This window comes from Carica papaya, chromosome 2 (genome assembly GCF_054855325.1).
Source record: "Carica papaya isolate Zhongbai chromosome 2, ASM5485532v1, whole genome shotgun sequence".
NCBI classification, from domain to species: Eukaryota; Viridiplantae; Streptophyta; class Magnoliopsida; order Brassicales; family Caricaceae; genus Carica; species Carica papaya.
Window position 1 is genome coordinate 31,731,163 of NC_142310.1, and position 27,340 is coordinate 31,758,502.

At 34.6% G+C, this 27,340-nt stretch overlaps 1 protein-coding gene across 1 annotated transcript; it reads right to left on the bottom strand.

Moving 5' to 3' along the window:
* Positions 1 to 268: 268 nt before the first annotated feature.
* On the bottom strand, positions 269 to 27,004 carry LOC110823709 (Leucine-rich repeat protein kinase family protein). Its single transcript, XM_088214087.1, has 21 exons — positions 26,852 to 27,004; positions 26,458 to 26,649; positions 25,990 to 26,140; positions 25,436 to 25,507; positions 25,202 to 25,273; positions 24,820 to 24,963; positions 24,630 to 24,701; positions 24,447 to 24,518; positions 6,884 to 6,958; positions 6,365 to 6,433; positions 6,179 to 6,247; positions 6,000 to 6,071; positions 5,764 to 5,850; positions 5,480 to 5,548; positions 4,764 to 5,269; positions 3,734 to 3,889; positions 3,352 to 3,635; positions 2,495 to 2,546; positions 1,953 to 2,203; positions 1,271 to 1,405; positions 269 to 883 (listed from the first exon to the last, which is right to left on the bottom strand). The coding sequence occupies exons 2-21, from the start codon at positions 26,561 to 26,563 to the stop codon at positions 542 to 544; spliced, it is 2,856 nt and encodes a 951-aa protein (XP_088070213.1). The 5' UTR covers positions 26,564 to 26,649; positions 26,852 to 27,004; the 3' UTR covers positions 269 to 541.
* Positions 27,005 to 27,340: the final 336 nt, after the last annotated feature.

The window sequence follows — 27,340 nt, forward strand, 5'->3', positions numbered from 1 at the left end:
TTCATTCTCAAAATTTTTATTAATTTTAAATAATTATAATTTCATTCTTTATTTTTACATATGTAATTATTGTATTATCAAGAGGTGTTAACAACTTTTTATAATTAATTATTATTTTTTGTTATAAACAGAAATAGGATAAATTTTAAAATATTAACGAATTTCTACTCATTTAAATAGAAATAAATATTTTGCTTTCCTTTTATTTTTTTTTTCTTTCATTTCTTTTTAATCACTTGACTAATTTTATTCAAATTAATACACTAAATTGATAATATTTATATGTACAATAGTATTTCGTGTTAAAACAACACAATATCTTACAACTTTGTTACTAGTACATATTATTTTTTTATAATAAAAAAAAAACTATACAAATATTTTATGTTTTTATTAGTTACTATATGATAAGAACCAACAGCCAACAAACTCGAATCTACATCCTCAACAAGGGATATGTAAGTTCTAATTATCTAACAAAACTATAGTTTGTATTAGAAGTCAGCAACTCTTATTTTTTTTTGGGTCTCATAGTATTTCTTCATCTAGGTCTTATGGAGGGAATTACGTCACTAACAAGGTCACTACCAGAGACATCAGTTGAGAGATAAGGATTCTTCATCACAGATGATGATGGTGGAGTTACAATATTTCCAGACTCGGTGTCTACTGATTCTTCCGTTTTGCTGTCAGACTCAGGCATCATGAACCATATATCTTCAAGTTCCCGGACCACCTCTGCCATTGAAGGTCTTGCATTGGTTTCTTCTTGGCAACAGTTCAGGGCTAAATTTACAAACCTTTCCACGCATTCAGAGGGATAACAGCCCATTCGACTGTCAATGACCGAGAAGATCATACCGGTTTGATATGCAACATTAACCTGAAGTTCATCAACATATATAAACACAAATAAGATCAGACTCAATTTAAGATGATTGGGATACTGATCGCATGCAGCATATAACCAGACTCCCACAAACATTCGTATCCATGTGCACCCAAAAGAAAGTGTGTCGAAGGGAAGAAGGACAAGGAGGAAGAAGAAAAAGAAAAAGCACCTCTTTTTTTTTTTTTAACTAAGGAGGACAATAAGGTAAGTCAAATGATGCAGATTGCAGTGACAATGGTTCAATCATTCTTCACTTTTTTATCTAACAATATCCTATTGAAAATGTGGATGTAACAACACTCAAGTGAAATGTAGCTTAAGCAAAATGTGGATAGGATGAAATTTAACTAATAGGAGCTGATAATATGTTTCGTTCACCTCTCGAACTATGTTTTTGCCATGCGAGATTGGGTGCATCCCAGTCAGAAGCTCTAGAAATACAACTCCAAGGCTATAGACATCACTTTTGTCTGTCAATTTATGAGTTAAGAAGTACTCCGGATCAAGGTAACCCTGCAAAGAGAAAAGGAAGATCTAAATGTTAACTTTTCTTGGTTAATAGCCCATTACTTGAGGGAGAACCCTCAGGGCAAGGTGATAGATAATGCATTAGAACCTAAGCAAGCCACCGGACTCTGAAGGGGAGTAACAGGCCACCAAACCAAATGGCTTTCTCAAACCCTGGGCAATAGACTAGGAGTTCTCTCCCACTTTAGTGAGAGAGTAAGATTTCAAGTTTTGAAACATGCAGCTACTACAAAAGAATGGCTTTGGGCAGAGAAACATATTCCGCTATATCTATGTTACTTGAATAGAATTTCTTTTGTGAATTCTTTTAACATTTTAAAACTAGTCATATCGGCAGTAAGCTTTACATCCATAAGAAATAAAACTAGTACAAATAAAAAGCTTGAGCCACCATGGAAAAGACTGATGGCAGAACAAGATGGATACTGAAATTTAAAGTCGAGGCTCTTTGCATGACTAAATATCATAAACAACCAATTTCTTCATGAAGCCTATTATTATTTTGGGAATATAAATGCCATAAAAGCCTTACCGGTGTCCCCTTCACAACTGTGGATATATGACCAGGTACAGACCCTTCAATATTGGGAACTGGGGCAAGTCTTGAAAGGCCAAAATCAGCAACTTTTGCAGTGAACTTAGAATTCAGTAATATGTTGCTAGCCTTAATATCTCTGTGGAATATTGGTGGATCAGCCTCTGTATGTAGGTAGAGGATACCCTTTGCCGAACCCAAGGCAATTCTCATTCTCATCTCAAAATTCAGAGGTTCTTTAGACTTAGCTGTGACAGCATATACATTAACCACGAAAGTAAGCTCATGAAACTCATTTATATAATTATAGTATCATGATTATGTCCTACATAAAAGAAACACCAAAAGGAAAGAAGAAACAAACAAGAAAAAGATTTTCCAAGCAAGGTTATTGATATCCATGAGAACCTCAGATTTATATTTACATATGAGACTAAGAAAAAGGAACAATAAGTTGTTTTGTTTGTTCTTCCTGCTAAACAATAAGGCAATATGATGATTAAAAAATGAACTTAACAGGACAAATACCAAGAGTATACCAGAAAGACGATCTCTCAGGGTGCCACTTGGCATAAACTCATACACCAACATCTGCATGCACAACAACTAGAAATAAGTATCCAACTAGTAGTTTCTAAGAATACCATAGCATGGTAGATGATCTTTTTAACCAAGAGTACATGCTGCTAAAAGAAAGATTTTATTATGAAGTTAGTAGTGGATTTTAGTTGGTCTATAAAAGATTTACAAATAGAGACAAGATGAAAAGAGTAGATTAAGTTTTCTGCAGTTCCTAGATACTTTCTGCTAGGATTTATTTTCTACACTTCCTAGTCATTTCTGGGTTAAACTGTAAGTTTTTTATTTTTTCTTAGACATGGAAGAGGTTACCAGACAGTCTGAGGGCAGTTTGGGAGTTATCCATAAGATTTATCTTGTCTCTAAAATTGTGTAATGAAAAAAAAAAAACAGAAATTGTCGTTGAGAAATGCAAGTTTCTTTCCTGAAATCAGATATCAAAGTGTTCTCTCTAAACAGGCCCTTAAAAAATAGATCAAAAGAGTTATCTCTTAATGAGTCCTTACCATTAAGAGATCAAAGAGTCCTCTCTTAATGAATCTTTACCCTCTTCCCTAACAAACCATAACTACATCCTCCTTCAGGGGCCTTTAACAGAAATTAAGAATCCATACACCCAAGTCACATCTCAGTTCTTGCATCTCATATTTTATTTATGTAATATTGTTGAAATCAGCTGTCCAGATTATTCACATCTTCCATCTTTGTCCTTTAGTGCTTTCTGAAATCTTTTTGTCTGATTACATACACCTCTTACCAGAAAGGAATTATAATTCTTATGGGCATTTAATTGCTAGCAAGGGAAGAAAAGAAGCACCTGTTCACCTTCTTCATCACAATAACCAATCAAAGAAACAAGGTTTCTGTGATGCAATCTTGACAACAACTCAATTTCCGTCAGGAACTCTTTTTCACCCTGCAATGAGCCCTCTTGTGCTCTTTTAATGGCAACAACCATGCCATTGGCCAAGATGCCTTTGTAAACTTTGCCATAACCTCCTTGGCCAACTTGGGCAGAGCTGTTAAAATTGTTTGTAGCCAGTGCCATTTCTCTGTAAGTGAAACTCTTAACTCCATCGATTTTAACAGAGATCCTAGATGCTGTATGTAAATATGGGAGAAATGTTAAAGCACACTGGAACATTAGATGTAGATGTATCACTCTGAGCATCTTATCTCCAATGTTCTGAGATACTCACATTGTTTTCGTTTAGAAAGTACATGGTGGCTTCTCAAGTAGAACCTTGAGATAATAAGTGAGACAATTGCAGATAATGTGACAGCACAAGCAATAGCTCCAAGTATTATCCCAGCTAGTGCACCCTTATTAAGATTGAATGTTGAATTTGGAAACACTGACATCCACAAGAGCAGCAAGTGTAAATAATTTAAGGTAGTATGGAAATCATATACATCAAACAGATACATGAAATTATATTGAAATATCATCATGTATCTCCAAAACATGGACGAGAAAAGGTGAGATAATCAGCTCATATCTCATCTGTGAATGGATCATCAAGTAACACTATCATCAGCTTAAAGCTTTTGCTTTTGGCTGAGTAAAGGATAGCTGCTTAATAATTTTCTTACACATCAAATCATCTTAAAGTGACAAGAAAGTGAACAGGGCAATTCTCTCTGATAAAGTAATTGACAGACAGGATTTTTAGTGCCACTGCAGTGATACCACGTGTGCTTGGACTAAAACATCTTGAAAGCAAGGTTAATCAACAATAAATTAACGTGGCCAGAAACATGATTACCATTTATGTGTGTGCAATACAGTCCCAAGCATGATTACCATTTTTTTGTAAACTATTTTTCTAGCACAAAGCATTTTAGGCATATAATTTTACTGACCAGAGAGGAAATTAAACACATTTTTCAATACGAGGAGGAATCTTAGAACCTATCCATGTAAATGTCTCAGCCAAAAATTTTAAGCAAACAAGTGAAGACAAACTTCAACTGCTGATAACGGAGGAAAAGTCAGCAGGTTTTCTAATTCATTAATGTGCGAAATATATCATGGCCATCCTAAAGTAACTATTTCTTTGTGAAAACTGGAGGTAGAAGAAAGCAGGGGAGGGGAGTAACATTCTGGCGTTGAACTTTATGTTCCATTTAGGGTGGGAAGGAAAAACATATCAGTAAATTGATATATGCTTTTAGTCTCACTCATAAAGTTTTGTCAAGAAATATAAAAGATAAGTTTAGAGAACAAACCATCCTTGTAAACATCTGACAGAGTGAAGTTTAGAAGTTCATAGGGACCAAATATTTCACTATCATGAATATTCCATCCCATAAATAACCGCCTAATTCGTTGAACCTCACTCTTGTTGAAGATACGAGAACTGCTGATGTTAGGATCATGTAAAGGAAAAAATTTCAAGTACATTCTTAGTCGAGGTCCTTTTTCCCATTGGAAGGAATCGATGTGCATCTGATCAATATGCAGATTGAGACCAGAGGTTAAGAACTCTTCAAATGTCTTTTTATATGGACCAAAACTTGAGAATCCAGGACTTTTCAATCTATATCCAACAGGCAAAGGAGCAAAACAAAGACAAGGTACAGGAGATCCTGGGGAGAATTCGAAAGATGGGGGACATGCATCTGGGGGACAACCATCAGTAGAATCTGTTCTGTGACTAGCATTTTCTTTCTCTATTTGTAATCCACAAAAATGCACTGAATTTGCATTTGAGCATAAAGGATTGCCTCGAAGCCTGAAATTAAGATAATAGTGATGAAAGAACCATGAGCATCATTACATAATGTAACTTGAGTTCAACCATAATAGATAAAGCTGGCAACAAATATTGTATCTTTTTTTGGAAGTAAACAGAACTGTAAAACGTATTTCATTTTAGATAACAAAACAGTAGGCAGATTCACATTTTGTTTAGAAGTCACAAGAAACAAGGATAGAAGCAAACCGAAGAGTGACATTTTGAGGGACACTGGAACTCCCTGAAATATTTGAAATCATATTGTTTTCCAAATCCCTGCAACACCAAAAGGCCACAAATCACTGAGTACAACAAGACAAGGAATTACATTAATTATAAACTCTGTTTCTAACAACCTATATATCAAATTACAAATGAGCCTAAAACAACAAAGAGAATAAACTGTTCCTTGATTATATGCTCGAGAACCTGAATATCAATGTGCACACACTGTCAATGAAAATTTGATAATTTATCTTCAAAAGTCTTACAAGGTGAAAGTCTCATTTGCTTTCAATGTCCTGTTCTGCCAAATGCTAGACATGATAGGGCCCCTCAATTTGTTATTTGCCAGTAACCTGCAATTAGGAGGAGGAAGCAGATGAACAAAGACATTCATACATAACATTGAATTTAATCAGCTTTGTTATTATCTTAAATCATTTAATTTACAGAAACATCGGTAAACCATAGGACTCGTCAAAAAAGAAGCCCAAAAAGTGCTCACAAGTTTTGAAGGTGAGAAAGACCAGATAAGCTGGCAGGAAGATTTCCGGTAAGACTATTGTTGGATAAGTTGCTGCACATATGAATTGATGGTAAATATCAGAGGTCAAAGAAACTGTAAAAGACAAGGAGTTCAGAGTAAAGCAAGAAATGCAGAAAGAAGAAGTTTGCAGTTCTTACACAGTTGTGATTTTATCAGAAAGCCTGCCTGGAGGTATAGATCCATTGAGCTTGTTTAAACTGAGGTCTCTGAAATCATGCACTATAGATTATAAATAATAGCTAAAAGAGAAACATTCAAAATCCAATTAAAAATCCAATCCTGTCAAATGATTTTATGAAGGAGCATTCAGTATATAAACTCACAGATAACCGAGCTTCGGTATCCTGCTCATGTCAGGGATCTCTCCCTCCAAGCTGCAGTTCCTCAGACTCCTGAAAACGCAAAAAGAAAGAGTTGTCTGGTTTTAAGATCAAAAACTTTGTAAAATCCTTAACAGCTCAGATTTGAACTACTGATAAATATAATTCCAGTAATAGTAAACAATTGAAGGTGTATGGAAAATATGGCAAAACTGGACTGAATATACAAACCAGCTGAATTGGTTTGAGAATGTTTTGTATGGATTCTTTTCTTCCAAGTAGTAACAACTCAAAAAAAATAGTTCTAAGGTAATTAATAACCATGCCCATTTTCCACCACATCTTACTGTTCCTGTACTCTCTCTCTAAATGGAATATCATGCTTCAACTTTCAAGGACCAGATTTTAGTGTTTCGCACATGAAATATTAAACACATGATAGGAGCAGCAAGTCACTCTATAATCCATATCTCTGCCTCCAAGACCTAGTTGCAAATATATGAATAATTCTTAAGCACTTACAATTTCAGCAATGTAGACATGTTTCCATATGAAGCTGGGATTGTCGCACCATCAAAGTGGTTGTTATCCAGTTGACTGTGGAAAACAGAAAAACAAATGAAAAAAATATGTAGAGAAAAGGTAATTACATAATCACAAAATGTAACCTACGAAAACAAATTATGTAATCTCAAAGAGAATTTTTAGCAAAGATGACTGTCAACTATACATATAGCATCTTTTAAGCATCACATTTAGCATATCCTATATATCTCTATTACTTCGCTCTACCTTAACATTATTTTTCTTGGAACATATAGTGACCATTAAAGTATCATTGTTTCCATCCTTAGCAAGTTACAAACAACAATTGCCAGTCATACAGTCATCCCACTGTTGAATTCCAATGTTTGGCATCACATTTGAGTTTTAACCATAACCGTTTCAGTAATTATACTGATGCAAACAAAAGTTTACTTGAACAACCATTCAATTCTACATAATCTACTGGCCGCGAAGCAGGACATTTTGTTATCAGAATAGATGCTAAATTTCCTTGAATAGCCAAAATCAGTTCAGAACTTTAGCTGGTATTTCCGTATCGTGTCGACTTCACCATCCATCAGAATGATAATAGATGGTAAAATTAAAACACGACAATGTCTAGTTCCTGGGAATACTCCGTTTACCATTGCAACATTAGATTAGCATTAAAATTATCGTATCCCTAACCAGCTCTTCAGATTATACAATTTCCTATTCTTCTAAAAATCCTTTTTATATCCAAGTACTAGCTTCAACAAGTTCCCCTTCAAGAGTTTCAAAATTCTTCCATGAAACATTTATACTTTTTACTTTTAGGAGAATGATATTTACAGTAGTAATGTACAGGTTGGATGGTATGAAAAGCCTCATGAATTGATTAGAAAAACTATGGAGCTCTACCAGAGAGTTCTGTCTAATAGATCATCAGCCCCAATCTCACATAATCAGCCGCAATTACAGTTGATTAGTAAACAATCTATATCAGCTCCAATCCCATATAATATGCCCCAATCACAGTTGATTAGTCAACAATCTATAAAAGTTACAATCCCACAATCTATTTTAATCATAGTTGATTAGTCGACAGATTTTCATTTAATTATTAGCTTGATTTTGCACCAAATATAGAACCCAAAGTTGCTCCATCATCATTACTCTTGAAAATAGTCATTGTGAATATATATGCTGTTTATGAAAAAAATAAGGTCTTCATCATTTTCAATACCTTTATATGGTATCAGAGTTAAAAAAAAAACCAACAAGCATAACTTGAACTATTCCTACAGTGGCAGAAAACTCTGCTGCAGAATTCCAAAATACCAATATCACATAGCAGGAAATAATCTCAAGCCAACTTCTTGATAACCTTCAATATTGCCTTGAAATCCCACTCAAACTCACAGGCAACAATACATACCCAACATGGAGAGTGCAAATCATCACCTTGGTTCATGGATACAACCTAACGGGTTATATTGATGCCTCATATCCGTGTCCTACAGAATTAAAACTCACCAGAGTATAAGGTATGGAGGGACAAGACAGCCTTCTTCAAAATCCTATCATGGCCTCAGTTGATGGCACAAGCGCCCACATGATGGCAACTGCAGAAACTGCAAACAAGTCTGGGACAATCTCTTTACTCCATATGCCAACAAATCAAAAACCAGAATCTATGGCCTACATACAACTCTACCCAACATGGTAAAAAACTCCAAACCTGTGGCCGAATACTTAAAGAGAAATCCAAACCATTGCCCATGAACTTGCTGGCTGGATCTCCTCTTAGTGAATGATGAAATGGTGATAACAATCCTCACAGGCCTTGAACCTAAGCACAAGGAGATCAGTGCTGCTATACGTGCCCGTTACATTCCAATAACAGACGAAGAACTATTTGATACACTTGTTGACCATGAAACATTCTTAAAACATAAAGCCGGCAAGAAGGAACCAATCAACATCACAACATAATATAATCAGCATTTCACCAACTCTAACAAATCCAAAGGAGGAAACTACAATAATAACAAAACAAGAAGTACTTTTCCTAAATGGTGGACAGTAAGTACCCATAATCAGCAAGGGCATTACAATCCAGAAAACCAAGGCATCAATCCCAATTGACTTCCATCTCCATCAAGCCTAAATGGAGGTAAAATCCAATGTCAGATCTCTAACAAGTTTGGTTACTCAGCCAATGAATGCAGGTCAATGGTGATATTTGAGCCTCAAGCCCCCTCTCTATTTGAACTCCATCAACAACAAATAAAAGTTGGCTCATGATTTCTGGAGCTTCCATCACATGACCTCTGAATTTCCAGAACCTAGCTACTCATTCTGAGTACAATAGCAGCGATGATATTCATGTTGGTAATGGTAACAACAATCCTATCATACATACAGGTTCCATCGTGCTTAATACCTCTAATAATTCATTTGCACTTAACAATATTTTGTGTGCACCTCACATCACCAGAAATCTTCTCTTAGTTTCACAATTTTGTAAAAGTATTGACACTTCTAGTGAATTCTTTACTTCTTACCTTGTGGTGAAGGATTTGAGAATGGGGGCAATGTTCATCAGTGGCTGGAGCAATGGGAACCTCTACAAGTGTCCATCATCTGATCAAGCATCTTTCTTTCCTCACATTCAAACTCATCATGTACCTACCCGCAACACCACATTACATCCAGCTATATCTTTTTGGCATCAAGGTTTAGGTCACCCAAATAAAAAGGATGCTAAATTTCATTTACCTATCTCTCAAAAGACTGCCTTGAGTTTATGTAACTGTTGCTTTTGCAATAAAAGTCATAAGTTATCATTTGGTATGTCTTCGCTTCACAGCTTACAACCACTTGAATTGCTCTACACAAACGTATGGAGTCCTGCTCTCATTACATCCTTTGTTCATTTCAAATATTATGCCATCTTCGTGGACCACTTTACCAAATACACATGGCTATACCCTTTTAGACAAAAATATGACACTACAAGTGTATTTGAGCAATTTAAACACTCTTGTTAAGAAATATTTTCAACTTCCCGTTATCACTCTATACTCTAATGGAGGAAGAGAATATCAAGGCTTAATCATTTTCTCTGTCAACATGGCATTCAACATCTTTATTCTCCCCTTACACACCTCCACATGTTGCCACTGCAGAAAGAAGGCATCGTCATATCCTTGAAACTGCTCTTACTCTCAAGTGTTAGGCCTCAATTGCCCTCAAGTTTTGGACGGGAGCTGGTCAAACTGCTGTTTACCTCATAAGTCGCATGCCAACCCCTATTCTTCAGCAAAAATCTCCCTTTGAAACTCTTTTCCTGACAATCTAAACTACCTAACATTCAAGGTGTTTGGGTGTCTCTGCCACCCTTGGCTTAAACCACACAAATGCCATAAATTAGACCCTAAATCCCAACCATGTGTTATTCTAGACTATTCCACCTCTCATCATTGTTATCAATGTCTCGACCCCAACACCTCATGTATATATCTCTCCTGCCATATTGTCTTTCTTGAAATTTTATTTTCCTTTCAATCTCTATTCTTACAAGCTCCTCAAGTCACAGAAGTTACCACTTCTACCTGACTTTTCTGCAGCTACTCCTGTCTCGTCACCAAGCCCGAATGTTTTACCACCTAATGCTCCAATTTCACCATCTCCTTATCCTATAATACCTACAGCTCCAGTGCTATCTACTTCATCAACTTCTCGACTACCTGTCTCCACTCCATCAGGTTCCTCGTCTATAGCCTTAAATAGTACAACTTCACACTCATCTCCTTCAGTGTAGTAAGCCCTCCATCTCCTGGTCCCACCATTATTACAATGTCCCAAAATAACATATACAAACCTAAAAATATTTTTGACTATCTTCCTGTTTTAGGACCTCTTGAACCCCTACACACAGTAAAGCCACAAAACATGCTCATTAGCATTCTGCCATGAGAGATGAATTTAATGCCCATGTAAATAATCACACATGGGATTAGTTCCTGCTTCTAATAGACAAAACATAGTTGGTTACAAATGGATTTACAGAATGAAGTGCAAACCCAATCCTGCTTCTAATAGACAAAACATAGTTGGTTACAAATGGATTTACAGAATGAAGTGCAAACCCAATCGGAGGATTGGTCGTTACAAGGCCCACTTAGTTGATAAGTGCTTCACTTAGCGACCTGGTATTGTTTCCACTCTACTTTTAGTCAGGTCATCAAGCCCACAACAGTTCGTGTGATTTTGTCCATTGCCACCCAATTTTTATGGCCACTTCATCAATTAGATGTCAACAACGCTTTTCTTCATGTCAGCCGTTTGCGGAAGTCTACACACAGCAACCACCAGGCTTCATTCATCGTCAATTTCTTGATCATGCCTGCCGACTGTAGAAGGCTACTTATGGCCTTTGTCAAGCTCCAAGAACCTGGTATACTGAGCTAAAACAATTTCTCCTCTCTTGTGGCTTTATCAACTCTCAATCAGACATTATCTTTTCATTCTCTCTTCTGGCAAGACACTTTTTTTTCTCCTAATCTATGTTGACAATATCATAATCACCAGGAATAACACAAGTTTGATCAATGAAGTTATTCAGTCTTTAGCTCATCAGTTTTCCCTCATGGACCTTGGTGACTCTAACTTCTTCCTTGGTATAGAAGCATTAGATACCAATGATGGCGTTATTCTCTCCCAACGTAATTGTTTTGTCAACTTGCTTCACAAGCATAACATGAGTGATGGCAAGGAAGTTCAAAGGCCTCTCGACCATAGAGAAATTGTGCTTACAAGATGGCTCACCTGCCACAAATCCTTCAAAATACAGGCAAGTCATTGGTGTCCTTCAACATTTGTCCTTCACCAGACAGAGGATGAGAATGGAAAAAAAGTTTTATGTTTGGATGATTGTATATTAATGTATGTTAATGGCATATTTTTGTTTGAATGATAGGATGGTATGGTTGTATTTTCAGTTAAATTACTAATTTACCCAAACTTATTTTATGTAATAGTAAATGGTATATAAGTATCTAATGGAAAAAATAAATTGTTTACCAGTATAATTACATTTATATTTAAATAAATAATTATTACACATAATCAAATTAAATTTTTTTATTTAATAAAATAAATAATAATTTATGAGGATAAAAATAAAATTAAGTATATTATATAGGGGTATAAGGGAAAAAAAGTAACATGCCGGTCACATACCACCAATTCGTTGGTTTTAAAATTTATCCCAAATTTTCCAGCTGGATACCGTTTACTGCCATTGGAAGTTGAAGTAAACATGATTTTCTCCACGATCCAAACTAGGTGTTAGGGTTTCTTCCTTTTTTTGTGTAGAAACAATGTCTTTTATATAGTAGCTAAACACCTCTTATGCAGTGAACTGTTTATCTCAATTCATGCATGGTCCTACTGCCACTCATTCGTCTTCTGCTAAACACGTCCTTTGCTACCTAAACCAAACCATTAATCATGGTCTTTTACTTTGATACTTCTCATCTATGATGCTTTATGTCTTATTTGATGCTGACCAGGCTAGTAATGCAGATGACAGCCCCTTCACTACAACTTTCTTGGTGCCAATCCCGTCAGTTGGTCATCAAAGAAGCAACACGTTGTTACTCGTTCTTCTACTGAGATTGAATATCGCACTGTGGCTACCACTATTACTAAATTAAATTGGCTTCAATATCTAGTCCAAGAACCACTTTTCACAATCTACCACATCTACAATTTACTGTGATAATGCTGGCACTACCTATTTATGTCACAACCCTGTTAAGCTTATCAATCATCAAAATGCATCCCCAACCTGCTTCCCGAGCAAAAAATGTAATTTTTGGTGGAGGTTCCATCTTCTAGATTTGTTTGAATGAAAAGCTCATATTTATAGGCTCTTTCCAATGTGAGCATGGATAGCAACAAAAGACAACTATGGAAAGCACAACAATCCCGCTTGAAGCAGGACTCTTAGGAGAAACCAAAATCCCGCGGGAATGCAATCCGCGGGCATTTGCCCACACGGGAAAGACATGCAGTGCACACAACGCATATCATACAGCACAAGAGCCGTGCGCGCACAAGTGCAAAGACATCATGCATGCTCGCCGCACAGTGTGCGGGTGCAAGCCCGCGAAAAAGGAGAATCCCTTTCTTGTAAGAACTCCCACGGGTTCCATTCCAAACAGGCAAGCAGATCCGGATTCTTTTTGTTTCCTAAAATGGATTGTTTTAAAGAGGAAAGCACCTACACCTCTAAACACTTTCCTAATTCGGACTTTCATAAAAAAAGGCCCAAATTTGTTCAAAGAAAAACCCGAAGAATATGTCATGGGCTTGGCGGATCGCGAGCAAAAAGAAAGGCCAAGTTTTGGCCTAAAATAAAGGGGCTTTGGCCCATTTGGCCATAAGGTATTAAGGCCCAAGGGAGGACCACACAATCACATGCCGCGCATGTGAGCATCCTAGCTCACATGTGCAGGCAAGGACATGGGCATGAGTGGGACCCAAACACACAGGATTCTACCACATATGAGGGAACGCCTCATTCAAGTCCTTCTTGTTGGCCGAGTTATAGAGTCCTTTTGGACAAGAGAGTGCAGCTAAAGATAAGGATGAAGAACCCAAACAAGCCAACGAGAAGAGTTCTAAAGAAAGATGACCACGCGGCAAGCCCAATCCCGAAGAAGATCCTTATCTGTGCGGGAAGAGGTGGAATCCGAGAAGGAAACTCCTTCCTTTATTTTCTCACATGTTTTTATCCTTTTTGCAACAAGAAGAAGAATTTCATCACATGGGATAATTCAAAGGCAAGCTTATCTTGAAGTAATATTCTATTATTTTAAAGTGTTTGAGTATTATTTTAAAAATGTTTAATTATTATTTTAAATTCAAGATTATGATAGACTATTATTTTATTAATTATTTTAAGTGTATTTAATCCTAAGATTAGGATAAGTTTAGAGTGAGATAGAGTTTGAGTTTAATTCAAGTGTTCGAGTTTATATAAAGACATCACCATTAGGCTGTAAACAACTTAGAGAATTCAGAACAAAAATTTAGTTTGTTTCTTTCTAAATTACTAATTTGATAGTGAGTGTTATTCAAAGGATATTGCTTCAACCATTCTATTAAATTGGAGAATCGGAATTAACTTATCGGGTAAACCGTGACATCTTTTCTATTCCTTTTTAATTCTCAGTATCCTTGATTTGCATTCAAATTGCTAAATGTGGTTCAAATAGGGAGAGTTTCTTAAAAAGCTAAGTTTCTGCATGCTAATGTATAGTGATTTCATGATCAAGATATTTTTTATCCTAGAGGTCCCCGCGTCACTTTCTTGGTCAAGTATCTATAGAAAAATCTTACCATAAAGCTTCCCATTGCATTAAGAGTCCACATTGACTTGTCAACTTCTTCAATCAACATGATTGAATCCAAAGTATCCAATAGAGCTTCACATTGATCAATTTTCCAATCATTAAGATTCTGTGTGACTTCCACATGTCAATTACTTCTACCTTCATCACTACCATAAGCCTTCTAAATTGCATATCTTTGTAACAACTTATGGCATAAATCTCTAAAAAACTATATTTTAATGTTCTATCTCCAAGCCACCTATCTAAACAAAAGCCAATTCTACTCCCATCTCCCTCTCTCTATTGCACACACCTCTGAAATCCCTCTTTACCCTCGTACATTTTTATCCACCAACCCTCTCTCGTGGGGAGAAGCCACAACTCTCACGAACAATCCTCTCTCTATCATGCCAAACTTCACCCCAATAATCCTCTTTCACAAAGCATCTCTCTCCCTCATGAATCACCACAACCATTTCTATTGTAAAGCCTTATTCATCTCCAAAATTGATCTCCAACTCGATCCTTCTTCACTCAAAGGTTTCTTAGTTACATTAAAGACCACCAAGTGATATTTTTTTTTCTTCAGAATCACCTCACATGAATTTTCATTGCATAGCTTCCACTTTCTTGACAATACTTGCATGCATTCTCACTAGGGATGTATGATACACCGAGAGATTGGACAAAGTGCTTTTTATGGGAGTCAGTCTACCTCCTTCAGATAAACTTCTCTTCCATCCGTATAGTCTTCCCTTAAATTTCGTCACAATTGGATCTTACGTCCTTATATCCTTGTTGTAGCATCCAAAGAAAGCCTTAAATATTTCATTGGTAGTTTGACATCCTTACATCCCATCACTTTTGCCAATCTGTCACTATTAATACTAGTCCAGATTTTGCTAAATTAATATTCACACCTGACATGGCTTGAACATACAGCAGGGTGCTGTCAGAAACCTTTGACATGGCTCTCTAATCTTGAGAAAGAAAGAAAGAGAGAAGAGAGAAGAAGAGAAAAATAGAAGAGAAATAGAGAGGAAAATCTGTGAATTTATTCTTATTCTTTTTTTAATTGATTATAACATAAAAATTGAGTCTTTTATATACTCTAAGAAATTAAAGCAACCACTATCACGGTCGGAATCAATGTAGCAGAAATATTAACTCTAACTCCAACCCTAACCCTAATTGATACATGCAAAGAACTAATTTACCCATTTTATTATTTTTCTCTTTTTTACCCTTAATATCTGGACAATACTTTCCCTTTCAGTATCAACCTTGTCCCCAAGGTTAAAATATACCTTATTATTATTATTATTAAATATATAGATATATATAATTTTTAAAGCAAGTTTTGTTCCTTTTTATATATATATATATCTTAAAGCGATTATATATATATGCTAATTATTATATATGTATATATCTTTTTTTTCTGAAGCAATTTTCTATTGCTTCTACTCCCCAGAAAATCATTTTTTTTTAATTATGTATAAATGTATATATATATATATATATTTTTTGAGCAGCTTTCTATTGCTTCCACTCCATGAAATCAAATTTTCACATATTGGCCTATCCACATTACCGACGCAGCCATTGCCAGTTAGTCTAATCGTGTCATTGTAGTAACCTCTTCTTCTTCCGCTTCTCCTTCTGCATCTTCTTTTCCATATTAGAACCCATTTGAAGAACAAGAGACCTACAAGTTTCCATCTTTACCTCGTGTGAATGAAGGCGGAACCCAAGCAGAGGTTACAAGAGGTAACTCTTTCTACCTAGTTGACCGAGGAGGACGAGGCAAAGACCTCTAGGGTTTTCATTCTTGGTCGCTGTTGTTTGAGACAGAAAGAAGAGAGGAGCAAGAGAACTGGTTCGGTTCAAAATGTTGACTGTACCAGCTCGAATCAGATAAGTTAGGGAACTTGATTTGGTTTGTATTGTTTAGGCTAGTTAAATAACTGAACCGATTTTAGAGTTTATTTTTTTATCTGAATCTCAAATCTTGTCTTCTTCTTCATCATGCGGAAAAGGCGTTGATTGGCCATCAGGTGCGACCTCTTGAGCTGTCGGCATCGTATCTTTCGGGGTATAGCTAGCTGTCTTTCAATTGAGGCAAAAGGCATCCGCCTTTGTGAATCTCGACCTCTAGACGTGTCTGCCTTTCTTCTATCCAGTCGACAGATCTACCACGGAGCAGATCCAGGATCAAGCTGAATTGTTGACGCATTTCATCCATTAACGCGAAGAGTTTCATGTCGACCTCCTTCACAGTGATCATCTCGGGATTTTCTACCTCTGATACCACCTTATCGCATTTGACATAATTGTCTGATCTTAAAAAAGAAAGAAAGAGAGAAGAGAGAAGAAAGAATAAGAGAAAAATAGAAGAGAAATAGAAAGAGAAATCTATGAATTTATTCTTATTCTTTCCTTAATTGATTATAACATAAAAATTGAATTTTTTATAAACTATAAGCAATCAAAACAGCTATTATCACAGCCGGAATCAATACAGTGGAAACATTAACTCTAATCATAACCCTAATTGATACATGCAAAAAATTAATTTACCCATTTTATTGTTTCTCTTTTTTTTACCCTTAATATCCTGACATATGCATTGGAGGTTTAACAAAGAAACTTCATCTTGACAAAACACCTAGTTATCATTAGTTAAAAATAGATGAGAGATCTCCTTAACTGTCTCTCCCTTGCCAACTATGAGGCATTTCAATAGTTCCAACTCTCTAACGTGTAATAACAATTTATTAAAGTTTCTATAACAATGAAAAACAAGAAAGGGGATAAAAGATCTCTTTATCGGATACTTCTGAAAGTTTTAAACAACTTCAAAAGTCCCCAATTCACCAGGACTGCAAAGGAAAAAAAATACACACCTTGATCCATTTTCACCACTTCACTCTAAAATCCATCATAGCAATCATACAATCAATGAAATCTCAACTAACGTGATCATATATTTTTTCATATTAGAATATTGTCCACAACCTCATTAGCAATCCATCATAGTAAGTTCTTTAGCAATAAGATTATACACATATCCCACCAAAAAAAAAATGCACACCTTGATCCATTTTCACCACTTCACTCCAAAATCTATCATAGCAAGCATATAATCAATGAAATCTCAACTAACATGATCATATATTTTTTTCATATTAAAATACTGTCCAAATCTCATTAGCAATCAAGACTGCATTCACAATCTGTCTTCCTTCAATGAATGTATACTGGTAGGTGCCAACCACTTTACCCAACACTCTTGACAACCTCTTGCAAGCACTTTAGTAATAAGAATATACACACATCCCACTAAACTAATAAGCTGAAAGTCCTTAATATTCCTCGCCTCTTCCACCTTGGCAATAACCTACTAGAAAAGTTGAGTTGAGAGCTTTCACAAAAGTATCTGCCTCATGCATTTCCTTAAGAAGCTCCTTTATATCGTCTTTCATCAAGTACCAGAACTTTTATAGGAAACCCACATTGAAACCATCTGGTCTAGGAGTCTTGTCATTCTTGCACTGTTTTAGAGCCTCATAGATCTCCTCTTCGGTAAAGTCATTTTCCAATGTCTTCCAACTCAACTCATCAAGGGTGCTGAAAGAAATACCATCAAATTTTGACCACCAAATGACTCCTCTCTGTACATGTTATAGAAGTAATTATGGGCCTCTTGTCTCAAGTTCTCATTTCCTTTAATCTCCCGATGATCAAAATCCATCATCTCCACATCATTACTCTTGACAATAGTCATTGTGTATATATACCAAATGCTGAACTGTCTCAATTATAGTTGATTAGCGTTGATAAGGATTTTATACTAAATAAAATACTATATTAGTTAGAGTTCTAATAATATAATTATTAGTTTAGAATTAAAATCCAACTAAAATAAGAATAATTACTCTATATATATCTTTTAAGTGTAAAAATAAAACATAAGAAATAAAAATTATTAATTTATTTTTTTCTAAAAATCTTCATGATATTAGAGTCAAAATAAGACTAATTTTAGAATTTTAATTTTAAAGTTTTCTCAAAACTCTAAAATAGCAAAATAGGCTGAGTTGGTACTCACCTATCAAAAAACCCAATCCCACCAACACCAAGACAGAGCCGCCGTTCACTGGCACCAGACCGGAGGAATCTCTGTCGCGCAAGCCACATGCGCCGCCAGTAGTGGAAGCGGGTGAACCCCACGTGCCGTCAAAAATAACCTCATTCCGGCTGGAATCGTGTCGTATGGCCATCGCACACCAAGATCCGCCTCTTTTTTGGCGTTTCACACGCGATCCAGCACGCATTGCGCGTCCAAATTCCGAATTTCATGCGGCTGCACACATTCAGCCGATCCCCTGAACCGCACCTTGAGGCAACTCGTCTAAACCTCTTGCGCGCTACCCCGCTCAAACTTTCTGCGCACAGGGACATCCAATCTCGCCATTCTGCACGCCAGACCGACTTATTCTGGTCATTCCGCGCCTAAGCGGAGCTACCTGCGTCTGAGCTGCCACCGAGCCAGATATATTTCTAGATTTTTTGGCTTTTTTTCCGCTTTCTGGCCATTTTTTGGCTATTTTGGTACATATTAGGAAGTTCATCTTTTCTTATTGCGTATTTTTCTCATTATTTTTAACATTACAAGATAACAGAAGAAAAAAATGTGAGTGTTACTAGTTTTGATAATTTTTCATTACAAATTAGTCCCGTAAAACTTAATGAAACTAATTATCTCATTTGGTCAAGATCTTATTTATTGTTCATCAAATTTAAAGAATTGCAGGGTTATATTACTGATGAAATGAAAAAATCAAATGTTGCTACTTTAAAATATAATAGATGAGACTCTGAGATCTTCTTGATAATGTCATGACTCATTAATTTCATGCAACCTCATATGAGCAGAACATATCTGTTACTTAATACTGCTAAAAAGATATAGAATGCAACATCTCTTACATATTTACAGATGGATAATGACGCACAGAATTATGAACTACGGAATAAAGTTCATGCCACAAAATAAGGAGATATGACTATTTCTCAATATTTTTCTGAACTGAATATATTATGGCAGGAGTTAGATTCCTATCAACATTTTCAAGTAGATTGTCCTGCCGATACAGTCAAATTTCAGAAATTGATATAAAGAAAGCGGATTTATAATTTCTTACCTAGTGTGAACACCGAATATGGTCAAATACGGGTTCAGCTGCTTGGTAAAAATCATTTTCCCTCATTAAAACAAACTTATGCTTATGTCGAGTAAGAATAAAGTAGAAGAAATATCATGTTTCTTATTACCAGAATATATCTGTTACTTAACACTGTCGAAAAGATATGAAATGCAGCATTTCTTACATATTCACAGATGAGTAATGACACTCAGATTTATGAACTATGGAATAAAGTTCATGGCACAAAATAAGAAAATATGACTATTTCTCAATATTTTTCTGAACTAAATGTATTATTGCAGGAGTTAGATTACTATTAACATTTCCAAGCAGATTGTCCTATCGATGCAGTCAAATTTCAGAAACTGATAGAAAGAGAGCGGATTTATGATTTCTTACCTGGTGTGAATACCGAATATGATCAAATATGGGTTCAGGTTCTTGGTAAAGATCATTTTCCCTCATTAGAATAAACTTATATTTATGTCTAATAAGAAGAAAGTAAAAGAAATGTCATACTTCACACTGCACCAGTTGAGAAATTGCTTAGTCTGATCAATCCAGGTATATACGGAAATGTAACTATTATAGCAAGTCAAAACATACTAGGAAAACTTATTGGAAGTTGCATAGAAGACCAATTAGAGGTCGGAGAAGAACTAGAGGTAGAACTGCAAGAGTTCAAATAAATTTTGTTGAAACCAGTGAAGTACTTGATTCACCATCCATTGGAGCATTTTCCACATAAGAAATTCAAAACTTGAAGCGTCTTATGAGTCAACTTAACGCTTCATCAACTATTGGCACATCAAATATGGTAAAATCAGGTATTGGTCATCTCTATCATATTCCACTCCTAATAATTGGATTATACACTCTGAAACTAACAAACACATGACAGACTCTTCTAAATAATTCTTAACTTATTATTCATGCACTGAAGGGGATAATATCCGTATAGCAAATGGGTTATACACGTCTGTGTTAGGAACAGGTTCTATTACTTGTACTTCTACTATTACACTCTTCAATTTTACATGTGTCTAATTTTTTTAACAATTTTTTATCTATTAGTGTCAATTAAAAATCTCAACTGTAAAATTAAATTTTTTCCTAATCATTGCATTTTTCAAAATCTTCAAATTAGGAAGAGAATTGACACTGGTAAACTGCAAGATGGCTTATATGTCTTGAATAAACATATGAATTTAATTAGAATCAAGCAACCATTGAAAATAAAGAAGTCAATATAGAGATACTACAATGCACTGACGATTGGGACATCTTTCTTTTTTTTATTTTAGAAAAATTATATCTTAAATTATTTAAAATAACTTCTATAACGTTTTTATTTTGTGATGCATGCGAACTTACTAAACATAAGATAAGCTTTTATCATTTAAGTAATAACAGAAGTACTGATGCTTTTATGACTATTCACTCTTATGTGTGGGGACCTACTCAGAATATCTCTCTTTCTGGTCATAGATGGTTTGTTACTTTTATTGACTGTTGTACTACATTAACATGGATTTATCTGTTAAAAGCATAAGGTGTTATACTTTCATGTTTTCAATCATTCCATAAAATGATATGTATACAGTTTGGTATTAAAATTAAGATTCTGCGAACTGACAATGGTACATAATATATGGATAGTAGATTCCGTGTCTACCTGAAGTCAAATGGGATAATTCATCATATAAATTGTGCCTACACCAGTGAACAAAATGGAATTACTAAAAGAAAAAACAGACATATACTGAAGATAATTCGATCACTAGTGTTTGAATGTGTGTGTTTTATTCATGATAGAAATGGAGGTAAGTTAGAACCTAAATCTCTTAAGTGTGTATTTGTTTGATATTTTTCTATCCAAAAAAGCTACAAGTGTTATCATCCACCATGTAAAAAATACTTTTTAACTATGAATGTTACCATTAGAGAAAATAAGTTTTACTTTAACTTAAACCCAACACCTCTTTAGGAGAAGAGTGAGAAGGAAGAAGTGATACCTAATTAGGTAACAATTTAGAATTATATTCAGAGGGAGAATTCTATTGCAGAAAGTTTTAATCAAGAATATAATATTGGATGTCTAGATAAACCAAATTTGAAAAGTATTCAAGGAGAGAGAAGTCTGAAAAAACTATCATGCAGTCTGTTCCAAGTTAAGAATCTTATATGATTTTAGAAAATACTGATGAGTTATCTTTCTCTTGTAATTTATCAGATAAACCTATTACTATTAGAAAGGGAACGAGAACTTGCACTAAACATCTTATATCTAACTTTGTTTCCTATGACTCTCTATCTCCCTCCTATGGAGTTTTTATTTTATCTGTTTTTTCTATGTCTATTCCACACGACTGGAGAGAAGTTCTAGGAGATCCCAAACGGAAAAAAGTCATAATTGAAGAAATGAGAGCATTAATAAAGAATGAAACATGAGAACTTATTTCACCTCCACAGGGAAAGAAGATAGTTGGTTGCAAGTAGGTGTTTACCTTAAAACACAAAGCAGATGGATCGATCAAAAGGTACAAAACTAGATTGGTGGCTAAAGGATTTACCCAAACCTATGAGACTGACTATCAGGAGACATTTGCACATGTTGCAAAAATGAACACAATTAGAATACTTTTGTCTTGTGCAGCTATTTTTGATTGGGATTTACAGCAATTTTATATAAAAAATATATTTCTCCATGGAGATTTAGAGGAAGAGGTGTACATGAAAATTCTATCTGAATTTAAAGATGAAAGGACGCAAAAAAAGTTTGCCAATTAAAAAATACCTTATACGGATTGAAACATTCTTCAAGAGCATAGTTTGAACGGTTTAAAAGAATTATAATCTCTTTTGGATATCAACAAACCAATTTTGATCATACCCTGTTTATCAAACATCGTGAGGGTAAGGTCATTTTTTTCATTACTTATGTGGATGATATTATAGTGACTAGAGATGATGACATAAAGGAGATACTTCGGTTGAAGGAACTTTTTGCTCAAGAGTTTGAAATAAAAGATTTAAGAAAATTGCAATACTTCTTGAGAATTGAAATTATCAGATCCAATAAAGGGATCTTCATTTCTCAAATGAAATATATCCTAAACTTATTAAAAGAGACTGGAATGATGGGTTGCAAGCCAATAAAATCATCTATTGAAAGTAACCACAAATTACAAGTAGATAGTGGTACATCAGTTGACTTAGGAAGATGTTAGAGACTAGTTGGACGACTCATTTATCTTTCACATACCAGACTTTATAGAGCATACACAGTTAGTCTTGTGAGCCAGTACATGCATGATTCTCGTGAAACTCATTTACATGTTGTTTTTTACATATTATGATATATGAAATTTGCACCAGTAAAAGGTTTGCTTTTTTCTAAACATGGTCATCTTAAAATAGAAGCATTTACAGATATTGATTGAATTAAATCTCTAGATAATAGAAGATCAACTATAGGTTATTGCACATTTGTAGAAGGCAACTTAGTTACATGGAAAAGTAATAAACCAAGCGTGGTTGTCCGCTCCAGTGCTGAGGCAGAATATAGAGTAGTGGCTCAAAAAGTATGTGAATTACTATATTTGCAAAAGCTAATGAGGGAGTTAAAACTGCTTAAAGATGAGAAACTATCCATGTTTTGTGCTAATAAAACAGCCATTAACATTGCTCATAATTTAATTCAACATGACATGACAAAATACATTAAAATTGATCAACATTTCATGAAAGAGAAGGTGGTTGGTGGCTCTCTATACTTATATCATGTATGTTCTGGCAACCAGGTATCTGACATTTTCAGTAAAAAAATATGCAATAAGTCTCTTCAGAACCTAATTTGGAAGTTGGACATGTATGATATATTTACGCCAATTTCAGAGGAAGTGTTGATAAAGATTTCATGTCAAGTAAAATACTATATTACTTACAGTTCTAATAGTATAATTATATCTTAAAATTAGAGTCCAAATAGAACAAAAATAACTATTCTACATTTATCTTTTAAGTATAAACACAAAATATAACAAATAAAAATTAGTAATTTATTTTTCTCTAAAAATCTTCATTGTGTATATATACCAAATACAGAACTATTTTAATCATAGTTGATTAGTCAACAGACTTTCATTTAATTATTAGCTTGATTTAATATCAAATATAGTAACCTAAAATTGCTCCATTATCATTACTCTTGACATTAGTCATTGTGTATATATATACCTGCTGTTTTATGAATAAATCAAGGTCTTCATCATTTTTATACCTTGTACTGTCCATTCTACTTTTTATAAGAGCAAAAAGAAAGATATTGTATCCAACCCCATTCGAGCAAGCCACACCTGTGTTACACCAAATGTCTGCCTATAAACCAACAGATCAGTAAAACCATAACTTAACTCCAAATAACTCAATAGAAGTGCATTTCTTTCTAATTCCAATCTTTCAAGAGCAAACAAAATACAACTGCCCTCATTTAGCTTATTATCAGGGAAGACATAAATTATTTCAAGATTAAAGATAAAACTGAGTACATAACTAGATTATTTGCACCAAAAGAGTTGCAAGTTTTATCAGAATACAGTTGAAAAGATAACTTATTGTGAAAAAATAAGAATGAAACATTTGCATAGAAGTATAAACAATACTTATAGTTGAAGTGTCACATAAGATTATTTTAGCCATATATATTTTATTCAAAAATTTAAAAAAAAAAATCTGAAAGTGCTAATAAAAGAAATATATATTATAATGAAAAGAACATAGTAAAACATAGTAAAAGCTAATGTATATGTGCCTGTTAAAAGGAAAAAACAAAGAAATAAAAGAAAGGCACATGGTTAAAAGTCACGTGTATCATCTTCCTCTTAGAATTGGGAATCAGAAATGTTACATAATCCAAAAGGTCCAGCAAAGAAAGAAACGTACAGGATAAGTAAACTCGGCAGTTCCGAGAACTCTGGTGGAAGAAACCCTGATAAATTGTTGTTATCAAGAAGGCTGCAGAAATTCATTTTGTTAACAGCAACCATAAAAGAAAGCAGTACAAAAGAAGGTCTCTGTCTCATTTCTCGAATCAACACTTAAATCCCATCTAAAAGAACAACTTACAAGTGAACAAGCTTGGGTAATTTGGAGAGCTCGGGTGGGATTTGCCCACTAATTGAATTATTATTCATATGACTTCATGAAAGGAAAAAAAAAAGTATATCACAAATGAGGAAAAGAAGAGATAACATAATTATGTAAACAGTATACCAGTCTAATTAATGTTGCTAAGTAGAAAAAGAAACACACTCACAAATGCTTTGCTTTACTTAAATTTGCAAATGATTTAGGTATTGATCCTGATATATGATTCTCGTCAACTTGTATTCTATCCAAGTTTAGAAGATTACCAAGCTCCTCAGGCAACAACCCTGTTAACCGATTCCCATTCAATAGCCTGGAACATAAGTAATATAGACTGAGCAGCAAAGCATATAAAGTGCACATTCATAATGCCACAATATGGGCAAGCAAAATACATAAATCTATAACATTAGTTAGTAGACACAAATATATATTATTTGAAAGCTAGACACCTAAAGATGCACAGTAAGGAGCATATTTGCATCACTACATCAAACTATAAAATGAAAAGACGAACATTGAGTATATAAACTAAGAGGCAAGGAACTTACAAAAGTTCTAAAGATGTAAGATTACCAATCTCCTTTGGTATGCTTCCGCTTATTTTGTTCCACATAAAATCCCTTAACACATGGTACAGAACAACATATTGGTTTCAAGAACAAACATATCACTATATGGAAAAAAACACATTCTCAAGAATGGTGAGGAGAAAAATATTTCCAAAATCTTTTGAAGTATGGAGATCATAAGAGAACAATTAGCATCAATGTATTGTGCCTCACAATATTTTCAGATGGGATAAGCGGCCAATCTCCGGTGATAAGGTTCCTGAAAGATTCATATTCAGTAGTTGCCTGCAAATAATGTTGAAATGAATCTTACTAACAATTTTGGGAAGGAAAACAAGTAAGCACCATAAGAAAGCTATTGATTCAAATGCCTGATTTAAGAAAGGGAGTTTAGATGGTACAAAAGATATTTAACACAATGCAGAATTGTTACAGTATACAGGAATATAAGCACATAGATTTTTGAGCAACAGCAGGTTCGTGAATATCTAAATGAATGAAACAGCCGGGCCAATAACTTATGAAGAATATAATTTTTTTATTGATAACCGCATCACCACTTTTTATATCCTATCAGAATATCTAAGCGACAAATGCTAAAATAGAAAATAAATTTCAGAACAAATAAAGTCCAAGCAGATACTATCCACCTGTTATGGACCTAACTTAAACTACCATAAAATGTATTTAGCTATCCAAGAGAAAACTAATACAAGCAAAACAGGATGTTCAAATAATTGACATTATTAGTGTTACAGGAAACGTACAATTCTATAACATGTAGATACTCATCGTCCAGTGTAGTATTGGAGCATAAAACTCCTGTCCAATTTGAAGTACAAGGATCTCCACGATTCCAATTATTCAAATTCTTATTGGGATCAATCAAACTTTTCCTTATGGCCCGCAATACTCTCACTGCAAATTTTTACAAATAGCAATAAAGTTTAAACAAACATGAAGAATGAAAAACACCAATGATGCTGTGAGCTCCTAATATTTCCGTTTGGAATAAATAGGAGAACCAAAGTAAAAGCCTTTTACTAAAATGACTCTATACATCCACATGATGAATAGTCAAAACCACGTCTAGAGTTATTAAAAAAAAAAAAAAACTAGTGGGAAGACAAACCAGCAGAGCGAATCTAAGCCTGCTCTGAAAACAAATTTGCTAAAAAACCTTGTAGAGAAAAAATAACAGATTGGCAGAGAGCAACAAAGCGAAGCAAAATCACCTTCAACCGGGTCAGTAATATGGTCTTCGGCACCTGTAAGCAGTGAAGACCAGCATAACCACACAACCAAGACAACTCCAAGTGCCCCTATCCTTGATATAATCATCCTAAGAATGCATTAAGTCACCAAAACTGCAAACCTTTTATGCTTCCAAGCACTACCCGTGCTAAGAGCGAACAACACCAAATTACCTAAGGAAAATAAGAAACAACAGAAACCATCAGAAAGTTGAAAACAGAGGAGAAGTGAATCAAACAGGGGGTTGCAGAGAATTAAAAATGAAAATTAAAAAGAAATAGAGCAAGCAGTCGAAGCACGGAAGCATAACCAATTAAACTGTGTAAAGAAACAAGATTAAGTCAAAAGGAAACCGAGGAAGAGAGAGCCACATACCAGAGACAACGTTGAATTCCTGAGAAAGACAAGAAATGATGAAAAGAGTGATGGAGGTGGTTGAAGTTTAAAAAGATAGAAAACGGGAACTGGGCGTTTGGTGGGCTGCTGACCCTGACCAGGTCGCCATTACAGTACAACATACGGAGCCGACCCGAACAAACTATTTGAATTGTTTTTTTTTTTTTTTCTCTGACATCAATTTCACGTAGCAAGATTTTCTTTTTAGTTTCTGTTCATTCTTTTTTAATTATAGTAAATTATTAAATTAATCTTTAACTTGGATATTAATTAATAAACATTCAACTTAATTTTATTTTTTAACAAAAAAATTAAAATAATTAATTCATGTTTAAATGATTTTAACAATAATTAAACTTTAAAAACTAATTTATTAACTTATTTAAAAAATATAATTTCTTTTAATGGAATAACACTCAAAATCCAACCATCAACTTTCTAGCAAGAGCATTGGGTTAAATAACACAT